We start from the raw sequence: 19,703 nt of genomic DNA on the forward strand, positions 1-19,703 counted from the left end.
ATCAACACCAAAAACCCCCAAATAATCCACTTAAAAACTGGAAGACACAGACATTTCTCCAAAGAAGATGCACAGGGGTGCCTGGGTGGCTCAGTTGGTTAAATGTCTGCCTTCAGCTTAGGTCATGATCTCAGGGTCCTGGGATCGAGCCCTGAGTAAGGCTAGGTACTCAGAGGGGAATCTGCTTGGGATTCTCTCTCTCTCCCTCTTCCTCTGCCCCTCCTCCTGCTCATGTTCTTTCTCTCTCTCTCAAATAAATAAATAAAATCTTAAAAAAAAAGAAGACATGCATATGGCCAACAGACACATGAAAAAATGCTCAGTATCATCAGGGAAGTGCAAATAAAAACCACAATGAGATATCACTTCACACCTGTCAGAATGGCTAAAATAAAAAACACAAGAAACAACAAATTTTAGTGAGGATATGGAGACATAATAACTTATGCTCTGCTGGCGGGAATGCAAACTGGTACAGCCACTGAGGAAAATGGTATGGAGGCTCCTCAAAAAATTAAAAATAAAACTACGGTATGATCCAGTAATTGCACTTCTGGGTATTTAACCAAAAATTACAAAAACACTAATTCAAAGGGATACATGCACGTCTATGTAGCATTATTTACCATAGCCAAGTTATGGAAAGCAGCCTACCAGTCCATTGATAGGTGGATGGATAAAAAATAGGTGGTATATATAAACAATGGGATATTATTCAGCCATAAAAAAGAACGAAATCCTGCCACCTGCAACAACATTAGAGTACAATGCTAAGCAAAGTAAGTCAGTCAGTGAAAGACAAATACCAGGTGATTTCACTTATATGTGGAATTTAAGAAACAAACAAAAAAAATGAGCAAAGGGGAGAGAGAGAGTCAAGAAACAGACATTTATTATAGGGAACAAACTATAGTTGTCCCCAGAGGGGACAAGGGGTGGAATGATGGGTGAAATGGGTGAGTTCATCAAAATTTAAAAATTAAAAATTCTGGTCTTCAGAGATAGAACAGAATGAAGACAAGCCACAGCCTGGGAGAAATTTGCTAAACACCTGAGAGAAAAGACTTTTTCCAGAATATATAATATACTCTTAAAACTCAATAGTATGTATCCAACTGAATGATGGATTTGGAGGCACCAGGGTGGCTCAGTTGGCTGCGTGTCTGACTCTTGATTTTGGTTCAGGTTATGGTCTCAGGGTTGTGGGATTGAGCCCCAAATCAGGCTCCAAGCTTGGTGAGGAATCTTGAGATTCTCTCTCTCCCTCTCTGACTGCCTATACCCCCCACCCCCCACCACATTTGGTCTCTCTCTCTCTCTGTCTGAGATAAATAAATCTTTAAGAAAAAAATAAAAGGAAAAGAGATTTCAATAGACACATCATTTAAAAAGATATTGGTACATGAATAGACACTCAACATCATGAGCTATTAGAGAAATGCAAATTAAAGATACAAAGTCTAGGGATCCCTGGGTGGCGCAGCGGTTTAGCGCCTGCCTTTGGCCCAGGGCGCGATCCTGGAGACCCGGGATCGAATCCCACGTCGGGCTCCCGGTGCATGGAGCCTGCTTCTCCCTCTGCCTATGTCTCTGCCTCTCTCTCTCTCTCTCTGTGACTATCATAAATAAAATTAAAAAAAAAAAGATACAAAGTTTGAAAAAAATTTTTAACTGAAATATAAAGATGTCATACACTGCCGCTTGGAATGCAAAATGGTACATCCACTTTATTTTTTTTAAAGCTTTTATTCATTTATTATGAGAGACACTGAGGGAGGGAGAGAGAGGCAGAGAAACAGGTAGAGGGAGAAGCTGGCTCCATGCAGGGAACCCGACATGGGACTAGATCCTGGGTCTCCAGGATCACGCCCTGGTCGGAAGGTGGCGCTAAACTGCTGAGCCACGGGGGCTGCCCTACATTCACTTTAGAAAAGAGGTAAGCAGGTTTTTTGTTTTTGTTTTTGTTTTTTTTTTTTGAGAGAGAGACAGCAAGCACATGTGTATGAGTGGGGTGGGGAGGAGGGGCAGAGAGAAAGGGAGAGAAAGAATCTTAAGCATGCTCCACGTTCAGCATGGAGCCCCACTGGGGGCTTGATCTCACAACCCTGAGATTATGACCTAAGCCAAAATCAACAATCAACAGTTGGACACTTAACTGACTAACCCCCCAGGCACCCCTAGGAAGCATTTTCTTAAAAAGTTAAATATACACTTAGCACATGATGTAGTAATCCTACCATTAAGTATTTCACCTCCCCCAGAATGAAAGCATATGCTCACACAAAGGCCTGCACGTGACTGCTTTTAGCAGCTTTATTCATCATAGCCAAAAGGAAAATCAGAACAACTCAAATATCCATTAAGTGATGAATGCATAAACAAACTGATATATCCACACAACTGTAACACTACTCAGTAATAAAAAGGAGTGAATTACGGGTTGATGCAATCACATGGATGAATCTCAAAAGGATTATGCTGAGTCAAAGGAGCCAATCACACAAGACTGCATACTGTATGATTTCATTCATAAGACACGGTAGAGGGGCGCCTGGGTGGCTCAGCAGTTGAGCGTCTGCCTTTGACTCAGGGAGTGATCCCGGAGTCCCGTGATCAAGTCCCAGCTCAGAATCCTTGTATGGAGCCTGTTTCTCCCTCTGACCTCTCACTCTCTCTCTCTTTGTCTCTCATGAATAAATAAATAAAATCTTAAAAAAAAAAAAAAAAGACATGGTGGAAAAAATACTATAGGGACAAAAATGAGGTTGATGGCTGTCAGGGGCTGATAGTGGCAACAGGGGATTAACTACAAACAGAAATGTTCTGTATCTCAAACGTGGTGGTGGTTACACAACTATATATTTACCAAAGCTCATTAAAAACTGCATACTTAAAAAGAGTACATATTAACTGAAAATTATGCCTCAATAAAGCTGACTTATAAATAAAACAAACCTAAATACACAACGAAGTGATAATAAACATAAGAAAAATCAACTTACAGTTTTTCCAATTCAAGGGTCATCATGAGAATGCTCTCAATTGTTGAAAGTGACACCTGTGTTGTTCCCATGTCTCTGAAAGAGAACGCCCAAACATGCATGATACCAAAGACTAAAATTTCACACCAAGTACAAAAAGGTACTTAATAGTATGTGATTATTTAAATTCTGGCTTCTCTGTCAAGCTAGCTCAAGAGTTTACTTGCTATGGAAGATAATTTCAGAGCATTCTTATTGAAGAAATTAAAATTTATGTGCATCACGAACATAATCACCTTGGTGCTAAACAGTACAATCTCCTTTTACCCTTTTTCTACTCATTCTCAGTTGCATCCACCTTTCTTGATTAGTCTTTTGTTTTAAATAAGGTATACCTTATTCCAGTTTGCTTTTTGAGATAAATGATATTTCTACATATGTGGTAAATATTTCGCTATACACCTGCATGTTCCATATCTCTATGTGTTCTTCAATACTGCTCTCTTCTACTACAGGCTGTCTTGTCCATATACATTCTTTCTTTGCCAATAATTCTTATTGCAATAACCCAGCTAAAATTTAAATTATGACTTTTTATTCAAAATGCAAAAGATTTAATCTTTGACAAAAGTAAAAAAGAGCAGAAATCATCTCATGAGCCATGAGATTGTTGTAATACTTACAAATATTTTAATGCTGGCAATTTAAAAAGATATGAATCTTCAACAGTTGTCAGAGGGTTATGACTGAGAATTCTGAAAAATGCAATGGAATTAAAATTATCTGCATTTTAAGTAACTAGATGAAAATTTATGTTCTTTTTTTTGGTATGGAACTTGAAGTTTAAAAGCAATCATTTTCTGCCTTTGCCTATAAAATCACCCTTAGAATCTGTAAAACATTCTTCCTTTGGGCACTACCCAGGTCTCTGAATGATAAAGCAGGAAGAGAAAGAGAAAAAAAATTTTTTAAGTGGATGGCAAAGAAAAAATATGCCAAAGAACATTTCAGGTTGAAAACCTCAGAAGTGACTATACCAGTAGGAAGTAATTTCTGTAGGAAATACTATTTCTAGTGTCCTCCATAATTCAAAGTGCTTTTCTTTTATCTCTAGAAAGTTTAAAAATCCTACAGTTTAAACCACCCAGTTAAAGACAAAATGGTAACCAATTCTTCAGTTTTGGAGCCAAACAAGAAGGGCTAAATCTATGAGCAGCCGGTGAAAGCTATATTCCCACCACATAGCCTGTGTGTATTCTTGCATTACAGCCTTTGTCATGGCATGTATCACCTGTTTCCTTATCAATCTCCTGGATTCTCGGCTCCTGGAGGGCAGGGACCATACTTTATTGTCATGTTGTCCCTGTGCCTGACATAGTATAGTGCTTGTTATTGACTATTTAATGTTTGTTGAATAAAGGACATCTTGTCATCTTTTTGACACAAGCTTTTATTCCAAAATGCTGAACAGACCTTCTTCCCAACTCTTTAAAATGAAAAAAGGTAAAAGAAATAGGAAGAAAAGAAAAGACAATCTGCCTTGAGGTTGACTCTACTCAAGAATCATTAACTATACTTTTACCAAGTATTAGATAGATAATCTTCATAACCAATACTATTATTGGGCTGTAAGGCATCTGTGATCAGCATTTCACATTTAATCCTTATAATAACCTTATGTGATAGATACTATCATCACCTCATTTTACAAATGAGGAAACTGAGGTACAGAGAGGTTACATAATTTGTCCGAGTTTGTCAAGCCAGTCAGAAGCAGAGCTGGAATTTGAACTGAGTTCTGACTCCAAAGCCTGTGTGTAACTCACATGAAGAAAAGGGGGTTTATAAAACAGCTGTTACCATAAACTTTGAGAGCGCTAAATATAGAAACTGTATTCATGTTGAACTTCATCTCTCCACCTGGGAGAGCTCCTCTGAGAATTACATTTTCTATTTTTATTCCTTTTCTCTAATCGACTCCCATGATGAAGTATTTAATTAGCTGATGGTCATTGAGACTTTAGGTATTTTAAACCATGTTATAGGCGAATCAGTGAAAACGGGAAAGTGAGGACATTTGAAACTTCATCCCTCCATAAAAGCAACGACAATGACAAACACTGGCAAACATAGAATCAATGTTTTAATCATTTTGGAAAATTTAACCAATGGGTCTACAGCAACCCAGAGAGCATTTATTAAGGGAAAATGTATTAATTTCTATAAGAACAGTGAGATCTGTTGTTTTAACTAGTTCTAGACCTCTGCTCTGTATCCTGATGGTAGCCTTGAAAAATAGCCCACATCCCAGGGGAGCAAAATGGAGCTGGAGTTCCTTAAAGCCTCCTTCCCAAAGAACTGTCATTGTTTTACCTGTCTAGTGAGTTTCCTGGAAGACCTCAATTGAGAACCTTGTCCTTGACCTCACTGAGAACTGCACAATGCTAGAAGCCTCTTCTTCTCAAGGGGCATTTTAAAAATATCATTATTTATTTATTTATTCATGAGAAAGACACACAGACAGAGAGAGAGAGGCAGAGACACAGGCAAAGGGAGACAGAGAGAGGCAGAGACATAGGCAGAGGGAGAAGTGGGCTCCCTATGGGGAGCTGGATGTGAGACTGGATCCCAGAACTCCAGGATCATGCCTAGAGAGGAAGGCAGACACCCAACCGCTTAGTCACCTAGATATCCCCAGGAGCATTTTTAAAAACACTTACAGGTAAATGTTTTAAACTGGCAGCTGTGTAAGGCAATGGATAACAGTTGGGACAAAAAAAACAAAAAAACAAAAAACAACAACAACAACAACAAAAACCCTAATCTAAAAGTTTAAAAGAAAAAGCTGAGAAATGAGATATCCACAGAGAGTTTGAAATGCTCCAACATATTCCTGAGAAACTAGAAGACCACAAGACATATTCCTAGGAATGTAGAAAAAAACCTTAGCACTAACAAATGGGTTCAGCAAGGTTGCAGGAAACAAGATCAATATATAAAAGTTAGATGTATTTCTATGTATTAGCAATGAGTAATCCAAAATGATATTAAGAAAAAATTTCCATGTATAACAATATTAAAAAGAATAAAATACTTAGGAAAAAATGTAACCAAAAAGTATAAGATCCATACACTGAAAGCTACAAAACATTGTTGAAATTAAAGAAGATTGAAATAAATGGAAAAAATGCCATGGTCATGGACCAGAAGAAAATATTGTTAAAATGGCACTATGCCCCAAATTGAACTATGGCTTCAGCACAACCCTTATCAAGATCACAGCTGACTTGTTTCCAGGCTAATTCTAAAATTCTTATATCAATTCAAGGGACCCAGAATAGCCAAGAAAAATCTAGATAAAGAACAAAAAAGTGGGAAGATTCACATGCTCTGCTTTCAAAACCCAATTCAAAGCTACAGTAATCGTAGTGTGGCACTGGCATAAAGATAGACATATATAATCAGAGAAGGACAAACATTATATGGTGTCATTCATTTGGGGAATATAAATAATAGTGAAAGGGAATAGAAGGGAAGGGAGAAGAAATGGGTAGGAAATATCAGAAAGGGAGACAGAACATGAAGACTCCTAACTCTGGGAAACAAACTAGGGGTGGTGGAAGGGGAGGAGGGCGGGGGGTGGGGGTGAATGGGTGATGGGCACTGAGTGGAGCACTTGACGGGATGAGCACTGGGTGTTATTCTGTATGTTGGCAAATTGAACACCAATAAAAAGTAAATTTATTATTTAAAAAAATAAAAATAAAAATGCTAACACTGGAAAACAATGTAAATCTCTGATGTTCTGTAAATTAAAAGTGAATAAACTGAGGCTGAAGATTTTAAAAAAAAGGATAGACATATAAACCAATGGAACAGAACTGACAGTCCAGGAATAAATCCTCACATTTATAGTTGGCTGATTTTCAACAAGAGTGCCAAAGCAATTCAAAGTGGGAAGACTAGTCTTTTCGAATGGAGCTGGGACAACTATATATTCATATACAAAATAAGGATTCCTACACTTCATTCTATATATAAAAATTAACTCAAAATGGATTAACCTAAATGGAAGTGCTCAAGCTATAAAAACTCTTAGAAATCTTTATGACCTTGGATTAGGCAAGAGTTTCTTAGACATGCCACCAAAAGCACAAATAATAAAAGGAAAAATAGACAAATTGGACTTTATAAAAAATTAAACAGATTTTTGTGCTTCAAAGGACATTATCAAGAAAGTAAAAGACCACTCACAGAATGGGAGAAAATATTTGCAAATCATATGTCTGATAAAAGTCTAGTATCCAGAATATCCAGAACACATAAAGAACTCTTACAACTCAATAAAAAGACTAATAATTGAACTTTTAAATGGGCAAAGGATTCAGAGAGACATTTCTCCAAAGAAAATACACAAATGGCCAATAAGCACATGAAAAGATGTTCAATGTCTTAAGTCATTAGGGAAATACAAATCAAAGCTATAATAAGATACTACTTTATACTCACTAAGATGGCTATAATCAGATGGAGAATGATAAGCGGTAGCAAGATTATGGGGAAAGTGGAATCTTCATACATTGGTGAGAACATAAAATGGCATAGTTACGTGTGGAACACAGTTTGGCAGTTCCTCAAAAGGGTTAGACATAGAGTTACTACGTGACTCAGCAATTCCACTCCTAGGTATGTACCCAAGAGAATTAAAAACATATGTCCACACAAAACCACGTATGTGAATACTCATAGCAGCATTATTAATAATAGTCAGAAGTGGAAACAACTGAAAAGTCCAATAACTGAGGAACAGATGAACAAAAGGTGATGTGTCTATGTAAGGGAATATTATACAGCCTTCAAAAAGAATGAAGTGCTGGTATATATGCTACAACATGGAAAAACTTTGAAGCTAACAGTTATGTGAAAGAAGCTAGACACTCATTTGTATGAAATGTCCAGAAGAGGCAAATCTAGGATACAGAAGGGGAATTAGTTGTTGCCTGGGAGGAGGGAAGAAGGGGGTGGTCACAGCTGATGGGTACGGTATTTATTTTGGAGGGTGATGAAACTGTCCTGGAATTAGGGTGGCTGTGGTCTATCGAAGTATACCACTGGACTGTATACTTTACAATGTTGCATAGTCTATTATGTGGATTATATCTCAATTAAAAATAAAGAACTGGGGATCCCTGGGTGGAGCAGCGGTTTAGTGCCTGCCTTTGGCCCAGGGCGTGATCATGGAGATCCGGGATCGAATCCCACATCGGGCTCCCGGTGCATGGAGCCTGCTTCTCCCTTCTCCTTATTAAAGCCAAAGAAAACAAAAACCTCCAAAGGTGGTACCTCATTAATAAGCTCTTGGCATGTCTTTGAGGTGGATTTCAGATTCAAAATAGACTTTACCACACTGCTAACTTGTTCAGTCAGTATTTATCAATAACTTAGAGGCTTCATTCAAGAAGCTTACTGAGTTATAATTACCTGAAACCCAGGGTCAATCAAGGTCTTGTGGGGCCTGAACCTCATCTACTTTGGGAAATCCTGTCTAATAAAAACATGCAACATTATGAATATAAAAATTGCTAGGACTCCTCTCAAGACCTTTGAAGGGGCCTATGGAAGTGAGGAGCCCTGAAGTTAAAGCTTTGGTCAGTTCAAAATAAATCCACCTCAGCTAGGGCCTATACATTTTACAGACTTCTTTAATGCCAGAGAAAATATTGTTTCAACTTATAAACACCTTGGTAACATGTCACACAGGTAACATGACTAATTCAAAGGGTGGCATCTTCCCTTGGCAACTTGCCTTTGGAAAGAAATGCAATGAAGTTTATATTTCACTATGGCAGAGATTTCCTAAAGCAGACTAGCTTTGTCTATTAGAAAAATTTGACCTCAAACAAAAAAGGAGCCTAACCCCCAGTACACACTTACTGTATCGTGATAATCTTTCAGAAGGAACTGTGAATTAGTTTTCGAAGCTGTATTCAAGTCCCATGACATGAGTATTAATTTATTATCAATACTGGCTAGCTCTGGTTCTTTAATTACCTTTTTCTGTTATTTAAGATGCACACAGAAACTCAACACAAACAAGCTGTTGCTTCATCCATTAAGAGTCTTTTCTATCCCACAACCTGTTTGTTCCCTACTTTGTCAACCCCCTACCTTGTTACCCTGCTGCATGGATGCCCGCACGGCTCCCGTGTGTTTTCCTGTCAACATCTTTCTCCTTCCAGTATGAAAGTTTCTTGGGGACAGTCCCTGTCTTATTCTTTGTACCCCCAGTACTTAGTACAGTGTTGACATGTATTGGACATGGCACTCAGTGAATGTTTTTCAATGAATTCATTGATTTTTATCAACTGATTCCCCCATATTCTTTCTTGTGTTGCCCATATAACTATAATGAAAGTCAGATTCTTTCCTTTCCTTTCTTTCTTTCTTTCTTTCTTTTCTTTTTTTCTTTCTTTCTTTCTTTCTTTCTTTCTTTTCTTTCTTTTTTGGAAATTCAGATTCTTCTAAGAGACTCTTGGTGTGATAACATGCTTAGAAATAAAGATGGTGAGTTTAAGACAGTATATTGATGCACCAAAACCTCCTGGTGCAGAAACCCAATGAGCCTTTTCTCCGGGGTGTTCGCAAGCAAAAAACTGACCCTCTGTAGTCTTTTTCCAAGTTAGGCATCAGCAAATTAATGGGAGGAGAGAGGAGCCTTCAACAGATAGGCATCTGCAGGAACTGTCCCTCTAGCTCCAGACACACCCTCAACACCTTCATCTATCCTAAAATAAACTGTGTGAAATAATATTTCTGAACTACAAGACAGGTAAGATAATCTTTTCCAAAGTCACGTTTAGAGGAAGATCTTCACCTTGAGTCTAAAATCCCCCTCAGGCCATTGAACATCCCCCACTATGATTTGTTTATATCACCAGGAAATCACAGAATTTTCCAGCCGAAAGGGAATAACACACTTCTTATTGAAGAAGAGTCAGGAAATAGCCACATGGAATTATGCTACAGCAATGTATTTCATGAACATTTTTCACACAACTTAACACAAACAATATCTTTTACCATACCTCAAAGGTTCTTATGGCCCCCAGATGATTTACTCAGAGGTATACATTTTTTGAAAAATAATGTTCTGGGTAACTGGTGAGAGAAGTGCCCTGTGGCAGGTTCTCAGCAGTTCTTTCTGCTTTACCATTTAAAAGAAGCTGATGGCTGAGGAAGCACCCACACTTTTGCTCCCTGGAGAATTCCCCTACACTTAGTTCTTTGAAGCTTTATTTTGCATGCATTGAAGCAGTTAGGAACTTTGCCCATTAGCAGGAATCAAAGTTAAATTCAGAGGTGGAATTTGAAGGACCATGCCCCTATTGGAGAAGCATCATTGTCATGGATTCCCAGGATAGTGTTGACTTGGGTGTTATTTGCTTGGGGCCTTTTATTGCCCATACCAAAGCTGAGTACAGGGAAAGCTGAGAGTGCCATTTATGAGATAGACAAGCCTCTTGGCCTCTTTGTACCTTAGTTTCCTCATTTGAAAAAAAAAAAAAAGAATGGATTTTAAGACATACTTTTCAGAGTTCATACTGGGCTTAACATCCACTGAACCAATAAATGTATGATGTTTTTACATATTGTTTGTCTGTTTATTTTTTACATGTGTTTATTTTCTATTTCACTTACAGCTTATGTAAAAACTGCATTCCATGCCAGGCCTGAAATGTTCCAAAGCTCACTTCTGTCAGTACATTGCAACTAACATTTCTACAAAAAAAGACACAAGCAAAAGAAGAAGGAAAAAAGGTATTCTTTCAGAACATTTATCCTTTGGCAGTGATTCCAATTTATATAGGATGAAACATAATCTCAATACCCTCTCCATATCCTGAAACTATCTCGCTATGGAAGATATGCCTTTTAAAATTTTTTTAGAAATTTAAATTTAAAAAATTTGCATGAAAGATTTATATTTTCATGTTTCTACATGTGTTGCATTAGATACAAATCTGTAAATGCTCAATAAATACTTGTGTTAGGTAATCTTTATTTCTCTAGAAAAATATTTCACATCAGCACTATTGACATTTATGGTTGGATCCTCTTTTTTAAGAGGGGCTGTCCTGTGCATTATAGGGTGTTTAGCGCCATCTCTGGCCTCTGCCCACTAGATGCCAGTAGCATATCTACAGTCTGACAACCAAAAATGTCTCCAGACACTTCAAATGTCACCTGGGTGCAAAATCACCCTAGTTGAGAACCACTTCTCTAGAATGATTCAGTCTGATCTGTATAATAATTCTTACACTAATCTTTGCTACAGACAAAAAAGATTCGCTACATAATTTTAGTAGCTTTCTACTAATAAAATTACAATCATATTTCAAAATGATTGTAGCAAAGAGGTTTACAATTAAGTTTAACAAAAATCCCAAATATAATGAAATTTGTATTTGTAACTTACATAAACTTCAAAAAAGGTAGTGGTTCAAATGTCCGTCTTTCAATAGATTGTATCTTATTGCAGGATAAATCTCTAGGAAAAGTAAAAGGAAAATATTGCCTCAATTAGCTATTAGATACCTAACTAGTAGGCTGATAGTATTGAATAAGCAGCTTTTGCCTAAACTCTGAACTTAAGGACTTGTTATTTGAACCTTCCAGAGCCCCTAACTCTCCTCATCTCTCTTAAAAGAGTCTCACTTTCATAAATGAAAGAAGTAACTACAGCTCTTGATAGATTCTGGAAGTAATCTTTCCTGAGAGCAGAAGAATTAATTAGAGGACATTTGAGGCCTCATCAATTTCTAGATTATGAGCTCAAAGTTTTGACCTCCACATAGAATTTCTTTCTTTATTTTGTAAAAGATTTTATTTATTTATTCATATAGACACACAGAGAGAATGAAAGGCAGAGACACAGGCAGAGGGAGAAGCAGGCTCCATACAGGGAGCCTGACATGGGACTGGATCCAAGGTCTCCAGGATCACACCCTGGGCAGAAGGTGGCGCTTAACCGGTGAGCCACTCGGGCTGCCCCTATAATTTCTTTTTAAAAAATATTTATTTATTAGAGAGTGTGTGTGCATGCACATGCACAAGTGGGAGGAGCAGAGGAAGAGGGAGAGAGAATCCCAAGCAGACTCCTCACTGAGTGCAGAGCCCAACAGGGGGCTCCATTTCAGGATCCAGAGATTGTGACCTGAGCCAAAACCAAGAGTCAGATGCTCAGCCAACTGCACCAACCGGGCACCCCTATAATTATAATTTCTAATATTAAAAGGGATATTCTCATTTTGGAACACCTTTTTGGTTTAGTTCTATTTTTCTAGGCCAATTCAATACCAGAAAAAATAAAAGATATCCTTTCATTTAAATTGAAAGGAAGTTACCCCTCTAATCAATACATAAATTTGAACTAACTCAGAATCATATCATCATGTTAATAGAAATTCATTTTTGGTTGTACATTTGCCTTAATATTCCATGAATTTATTAACTGCTTCAGTTGCAAGTGGTGAGACAACAAAAAACACCACATAGTACTGGATTTTTATTTGAAAACACCCATTCTTGATAATAGTTGACCCTCAGACTTCCATTGATTCCAGCTTAGTCCCTTATTTTCCACCTACTCTTCAGACTGGCATTGCCATCTCTAGTCTCTCCCTTTCTAATCCATCCTGCACACAGTCACCAGAGTAATTCTCCACAAGTGGTTCTCGAATGCCAGCATCACTTGGGCACTTACTCAAGATGCAAATTCTCAGCCTTACTCTATAGACTGAAGGAATCAGTAACTGTGGAGGTGGAGCTTATTTTCTGACAAGCCCTCCAAGTGACTCTGTTGCAGATTATTTATTTATTTATTTTTCTATTGCAGTTTAAAGCTTGTCCTGGAGCACTGCTGTGATAATCCAGTAGCGTGGCATGTTAATCCACGGCCTTCAAAATCCTAGAAGACTAGCTCTAATCTCCTACTCTACAGGTACTCAAGATATTTTTCCTGTATTTTGCCTTTCTCCCAGTCTCCTTTGTAAGCTTATTCGCCCTACAATGTCTTTCTGATGATACCCAATAGCTCTTCAAGGTCCTGTTGAAACAGCATTGCTCTAATAGCTTCCCTGATCCAATGTGAAGTCTTTTCTTCCTCATCTGTATTCCAAAACCAATTTATACCTCTCGTTGCCCATATCCATTTCTTCTTCTTCTTTTGAAAAAAACATTTAAAGTAGGCTTCACACCCAACCAGGGGCTTGAAATCATGACCCTGAGATCAAGAGCCACATGCTCTACCAACTCAGCCAGCCAGGCATTCCAATTTATTTTTAATATAGTTATTTTTGCATCCTTTTTCCTCTGAGCATAAAATGCTTGAAAGTATGGACTAGTTGTGTTCATCTGCATTGTCTACCATGTTTAAAACTGACACATGTTTCTTTCGTGTTGAGTTTAATAAGTTCTTTATAGATCCTGGAAAACTAGCCCTTTATCTGATACGTCATTTGCACCAAAGAAACAAACAATCCAATCATGAAATGGGCAAAAGACATGAACAGAAATCTCACAGAGGAAGACATAGACATGGCCAACACGCACATGAGAAAATGCCCTGCATCACTTGCCATCAGGGAAATACAAATCAAAACCACAATGAGATACCACCTCACACCAGGGAGGATGGGGAAAAGTAACAAGGCAGGAATCCACAAATGTTGGAGAGGATGCAGAGAAAAGGGAACTCTCTTACACTGTTGGTGGGAATGTGAAATGGTGTAGCCACTCTGGAAAACTGTGTGGAGGTTCCTCAAATAGTTAAAAATAAACCTGCCCTACAACCCAGCAATTGCACTGTTGGGGATTTACCCCAATGATACAGATGCAATGAAAGGCCGGGACACCTGCACCCCGATGTTTCTAGCAGCAATGTCCACAATAGCCAAACTGTGGAAGGAGCCTCGGTGTCCATCGAAAGATGAATGGATAAAGACGATGTGGTTTATGTATACAATGGAATATTACTCAGCCATTAGAAATGACAAATACCCACCATTTGCTTCAACGTGGATGGAACTGGAGGGTATTATGCTGAGTGAAATAAGCCAATCGGAGAAAGACAAACATTATATGTTCTCATTCATTTGGGGAATATAAATAATAGTGAAAGGGAAGAGAAGGGAAGGGAGAAGAAATGGGTAGGAAATATCAGAAAGGGAGACAGAACATAAAGACTCCTAACTATGGGAAACGAATTAGGGGTGGTGCAAGGGGAGGAGGGCGGGGGTTGGGGGTCAATGGGTGACAGGCACTGAGGGGGGCACTTGATGGGATGAGCACTGGGTGTTATTCTGTATGTTGGCAAATCGATCACCAATAAGAAATAAATTTATTATTAAAAAAATAAAATTGACACATGGACATAAAACAAACTCAAATATTTAAAAAATAAATATAAAGAGCTGGGTAGTGAATAGCAGAAACAAAATGACTGTGTAAAAAGAAATGTAGTTTTATGACTTTATGGCTCCCTCTTCTGCACCTCTTCAGCACTTTGTCATCCACTTAGTGCTTAGTGCATTATGGTTTGAGCTTCTGTCTATTTTCCTTGTGAGATCATGAGTTCCTATAGGGGTAGGAAGCCTGTCTTAATCATCTGAGTGCCTATGATACTGGGCATAGTGCCTGTCATATTAGCTTTTGATTGACCTTTTTTTTTTTTTTTTAAATGAATGAGAACACTTCAGCTAACATAAAATAATTGGCTTACAAAGTATTTCATAGTAGTAGTAATGAAGTGCCTAATCCTTTGAGCAGTTTATCTCATTTGATTTTCTACAAACGGTGTTTGTAAAGTTTAGAGTCCAGATCACAGAAGTAGCCAAGAAAACCAATACAAGAGTGGCTGTCCCCTAAGACTTGGAAGGTTTGATAACTTAAAGGACTATTCTTAGTGTTTAATCATGCTCTTGCTCTTTTTTACCCACTATCCTTAAACCTTCTACATTTGCAAGAAGACTCTATTTGCTCAAGAGCATCATTAATAGGGATTAATGACTTACACAGCTCTGGATGCCACAGACAAAGATAAAAATTGAACCTTTATAGCAAAGAACATGGTATCTCTGTATGTATACCTAGAAATACTAAAGAAGCATTTCCTCCTTGACAATGAGGCTGGAGAGATTTTATTTTATAATTAGTTAAATTAGGGGCATTTCTGATATGTTTGCTTAATGTAAACATTTCTAACCATAATACTTAACCATCATTTTATTTTACTTTAAAGATTTTATTTCCTTAAGTAATCTCTATACCCAATGTGGGTTTCAAACCCACAACCTCAAGATCCGAAGTCACTTGCTCTATCAACTGAGCCAGCCAGGTACCCCTTAACCATCATTTTAAACATCTATTTTTAATACTGGTGCTAGAATTCCCACTGAAATCCTTAATCTGCTCTCTTGGTAACTTAATAGGTACTTGATAATACTGCTTACATAATTAACCTGCTTAAATATTTAATATTTAAATGTTTAATTTAGATTAAATATTAAAAACATTCTGGGTTAATGGCATTCAAAATAATGTAAGTGTTCTATATTTTCGTGTCCTGTAGGTGACAATTTGAGGTTAATTTTAATTCCTCTCATTTTACTAAACCAACTTTTTCAAACCTTTTCTGTAAAGGCCAGATAGTAAACATTTTGGGCTTTGCAGGCCATATATGGTCTCTGTCATATATTCTTCTCTTTCTCTTCTTTTCTCTTTTACAGCCCTTTAAGAACGTAAAAATCATTCTTAACTCAGGCTGTATAAAGACAGACCTGAGCATGATTTGATCCATGAGCCATAAATTAAGTATAAATGTAAGCACACGGTATATGAACACTTACAAGACAGGTTCATATGTGCATCCATAATTGCTCAGACCTAATTACCCCTTTTGCTCTATAACTGAAGGGTCTTTTTCTATCTTTATCTTGTCTATAGAATTAAAAAACTGAAAATGCATATGAGATATTTAATGCTAGAGATGGAAATTTATTGTTAGAAGAAATTATAGTGATTATCTAATTTGAACCCCATATTTATTTTACAGATAATATAACTAAAAACTCATAATAAGTGATTAATTAACTTACAAATACTGTAGGGATAGCAGGCCTTCAAATGAGTCCTTATGTAATTCAGTCAAATAATTTTCACTGAGAATTCTGAAAAATGAAAAGGTTATTTCTGCATCAAAATGCAAAACAACTACAACTATTCACTACACAGGACTAACTCCCATTTGGGAGGGAAACCTGTGTAATGGTGCCACCTAAATATACTAATTCTTCTTTAATTTAGGAGTACTGAGCTCTGCGCTGTTTCCACTCAAATCCTTTTTTTTTTCTTTATTCCTCTCTCTCTCTCTCTCTCTCTCTCTCTCACACACACACACACACACACACACACACACACAGCCATCCACTATTTGAACCAAAATGCATATTAATGTCTACTCTCTGGATCACAAAGTCTCTGCTAGAACCCTGGTTTAGATGACAACAATACTGGCAGAACTGACACTTCCTCCTCTCTTTTTCTAAATTCTATGTTGGAAGCCCCATACAGCACTATAGGTAAAGTCATTTGTTTTTTCCCCAACCAAAAAAAAAATTTTTTTTTGAGAACTAAAAAAATGCACATCAAGTGTACATAACATAAATATTCAGTTTAATAATTATAAAGCAAATACCCATGAAACACCACTTGTATCAAGAAAAACCCCTGCCAGCATCCCAGAAGGCTTCAGTGTGCCCCTTCCAATCACAACCCTCTCTCTGATTCCCCAGAAGTAACCATTATCCTGACTTTAATAATTTCTTTGCCTTTTTTAATTTTTTAAAAAGATTAATTGCTGGGAGAGGGGCAGAGGGAGAGAAAGAATCTCCAGCAGACTCCTGGCTGAGTGTGGAGCCCTATCCCATGACCCTGAGATCATGACCTGAGCCCAGTCAAGAGTTGGACACTTAACTGACTGAACCACCCAGGGACCTCAAATTTCCTTGCTTTTTTAAATGTAGTTTTACCTATCATATGTCAGCCATAAACAACATAATTTAGTTTTGTCGCTTCTTGAACTTTATATAAATGGAATCACAGGTATTATTTTCTATGTTGCTTCTTTCACTCAATATTATCTTATAAATTCATTATATTGTTGCATGTAGCTGAGGTTGGTTCATTTCAATACCTAGTATTTATTGCATGTCTAGCTACATGTGGCTACTGAATACTTGGGAGTGGCTAGTGTGACTGAGGAGCTGAAGTTTTTATTTAATTAATTTTTTTTACTTTAAAATACAAATGAAAAAACTGATACTCAACAGTTATTAGAAAATGTTTAAATATGTTTGCAACAATGTAGGTATGTGATATTACTTTTTCAACTGTAATTTTTATGAAATCTAAATACAGAACAAGTATTCTTGATAAAAGACTAGCAATCAAATTGAGATTTCAAAGAGTTACTATGGAAAAAAGAACATAAAAAGAACACAAACTCTCAATAATTTTTATACTGATTACATGATAGAAATGATATTGGATATTTTGAAGACAGTATAAAACATAGACTATCTTACTAATAATGGGTATAATAATTATATGTCGAAATAATATTTTGGCTATAAGAGCTAAACAAAATATATTAACATTTATGTCATCTCTCTCTTTTTACTTTTAATTTTTAAGTGGCTATCAGAAAATTTGAGATTACTTATGTGGCTTTATGGTTCAAACAAATAGTGTTCCATTTTATGACTATTCCACACTTTATTCATTCTACTGTTGGCAGATATCATCCAATAGATATATAGAAAAACAGGTTAAAATCCTGCCCCAGGAGAGCAGTGATCCATAGTTAGGAACCTCTGCTTACAAGGTATAACCTTCAAGCTGAACCAGACATCTGCAGGACTTACCACATTCGTGTTCTAGTATATAAATTCCCAAACACATGCTTTTTAAAAATTAATTTTTTAATTTCAATTCATTTTTTAAAAATATGTAATATATTCACATGGCCCAAAATTCCAAAGGTATATAGTACACAACGCAAAGTTTTTCTACTACCCTTGTCCACAGCCCACCCATCCCCCTCCATTCCCTAAAGAAAATTAACGTTATTTATTTCTGCGACAATTATTTTCAGTTTTCTTATAAGTTTGGGAAATAAAATATCCCAGTCAGACACTATCATGGAGAAATATAAACTACACATAGTATTTAAGAAATTCACAAAATAAAAAACAAATGCCTAGTTCTAGCATTTCTCCCTTACCAATAAGATATCAGACTAAGGGGCGAAATCTACTTTAGAGGGATCATAATCCCTATTTTTAGATTGCTATGATTACTGTCTTTTATTGTTAATTCAGGAGTCATTTATGACTTCTCTGCTCAAGTTGCACTAATGATATGACACCAAACTCTCATAAAAACACCAGTTGATTGCTTTGATTGTAATATTTTTTTTTCTAAAAACACTTGTGTCTACATTGACTTTTTTCTACAGATCAATTTTTATAAAAGATAACAGAAAATTGGCAAAGGACAGAAAATTCACTCAAGAAATACAAATGTTCAGTAAACATAGGTATTTAAATTTACAAGTAATCAGAAAACTTCAAATTCACATGGGACCCCTTTTATTCACGCATCAGACCAGCCAAGAAATGGAGAATATCCAGTAGTGGGTGGTATGAGGATGTGAATGCTGTCATGGTCTATGGGTTGGAGTATAAGTTGGCACAACTTTTTTGAGGGCCATTAAAATTTTACATCTACATAGTCTTTATTCAAACAATTCCATTTCTAGATATCTATTCTACAGAAATACCTGCCCACATACACAAAGATGCATGGTTGAGGCAGTTCACTACAGCAGCGCATGTGACAAGAAAATGGGACACAGTCTAAACATTCATCAATATGAGAATTACTATATACATTCATACTTTGGAATATATTACACAGGCATATACATGAATGGGGTAACCCCCTATCTATACACTAAAAGAAAAGAAATCTAAGACATAAGATAAAAGAATCAAAAGATTCATTTATAAGCATAAGCATAAGCAAAAGAATCAAGTTGTAGGAAGTTATCATTTATATAAAAACAAAAACAAAAACAAGGTAAGAAAATCCCACAACAAACCTATTTTGTTGTCTATAAATATGTATGTAGACAAATGCATGGAAAAAGATCTGGAAGGATATATACTAAATCCAGATAGTGGCTATCTCAGTGGTAGGGGATCAGAACACAAAGAAGATGTTCACTTTATCTATTCTTTCATTTTTATATATTGAGGATATAATCATGTATTCCTATATAATGGAAAATAAGTTTAGATTGACTCTAAATTTTAAAGAGAGCCTGTCAAATTCAATTTTCAAGATAAACATAGAATTGCCATCAATAGAGGTTGATTTGGGATATGGAGGGGGAAATACCTTTCCTCCAAGATACTGACTTCAAAATTTTTGACTAAGAAGGATCTCAGGATGCAGTGTTTTGTATTCGTATTCGGAGAAAATATACTCACAATTTCTCAGTCCAACGGTATGGCTTCCATGTATTCTCCTCAATGTAAGAAATAGCGTTTCCTTGGAAATTTCTGTGAAGAAACACAGTTCAGATCCTTGACTAGTTAGGAA

At 36.7% G+C, this 19,703-nt stretch overlaps 1 protein-coding gene across 6 annotated transcripts in view; it reads right to left on the reverse strand.

Moving 5' to 3' along the window:
- LOC140607037 (uncharacterized) overlaps positions 1-19,703 on the reverse strand; it is a 44,738-nt gene that overhangs the window by 16,733 nt on the left and 8,302 nt on the right. For 4 of the 6 annotated variants that reach the window (XM_072781325.1, XM_072781323.1, XM_072781329.1 and 1 more), the window contains exons 2-7: positions 19,592-19,663; positions 16,136-16,207; positions 11,458-11,529; positions 10,680-10,760; positions 3,665-3,736; positions 3,003-3,077 (exon numbers count right to left, since the gene is read on the reverse strand). In XM_072781325.1, the coding sequence (XP_072637426.1) occupies positions 3,003-3,077; positions 3,665-3,736; positions 10,680-10,760; positions 11,458-11,529; positions 16,136-16,207; positions 19,592-19,663 (444 nt within the window). The remainder of the gene's footprint in view (positions 1-3,002; positions 3,078-3,664; positions 3,737-10,679; positions 10,761-11,457; positions 11,530-16,135; positions 16,208-19,591; positions 19,664-19,703) is intronic. The other 2 variants (XM_072781326.1, XM_072781327.1) reach the window with 2 other exon arrangements.

The sequence above is a fragment of the Canis lupus genome, chromosome 16, assembly GCF_048164855.1.
Source record: "Canis lupus baileyi chromosome 16, mCanLup2.hap1, whole genome shotgun sequence".
NCBI lineage: Eukaryota > Metazoa > Chordata > Mammalia > Carnivora > Canidae > Canis > Canis lupus.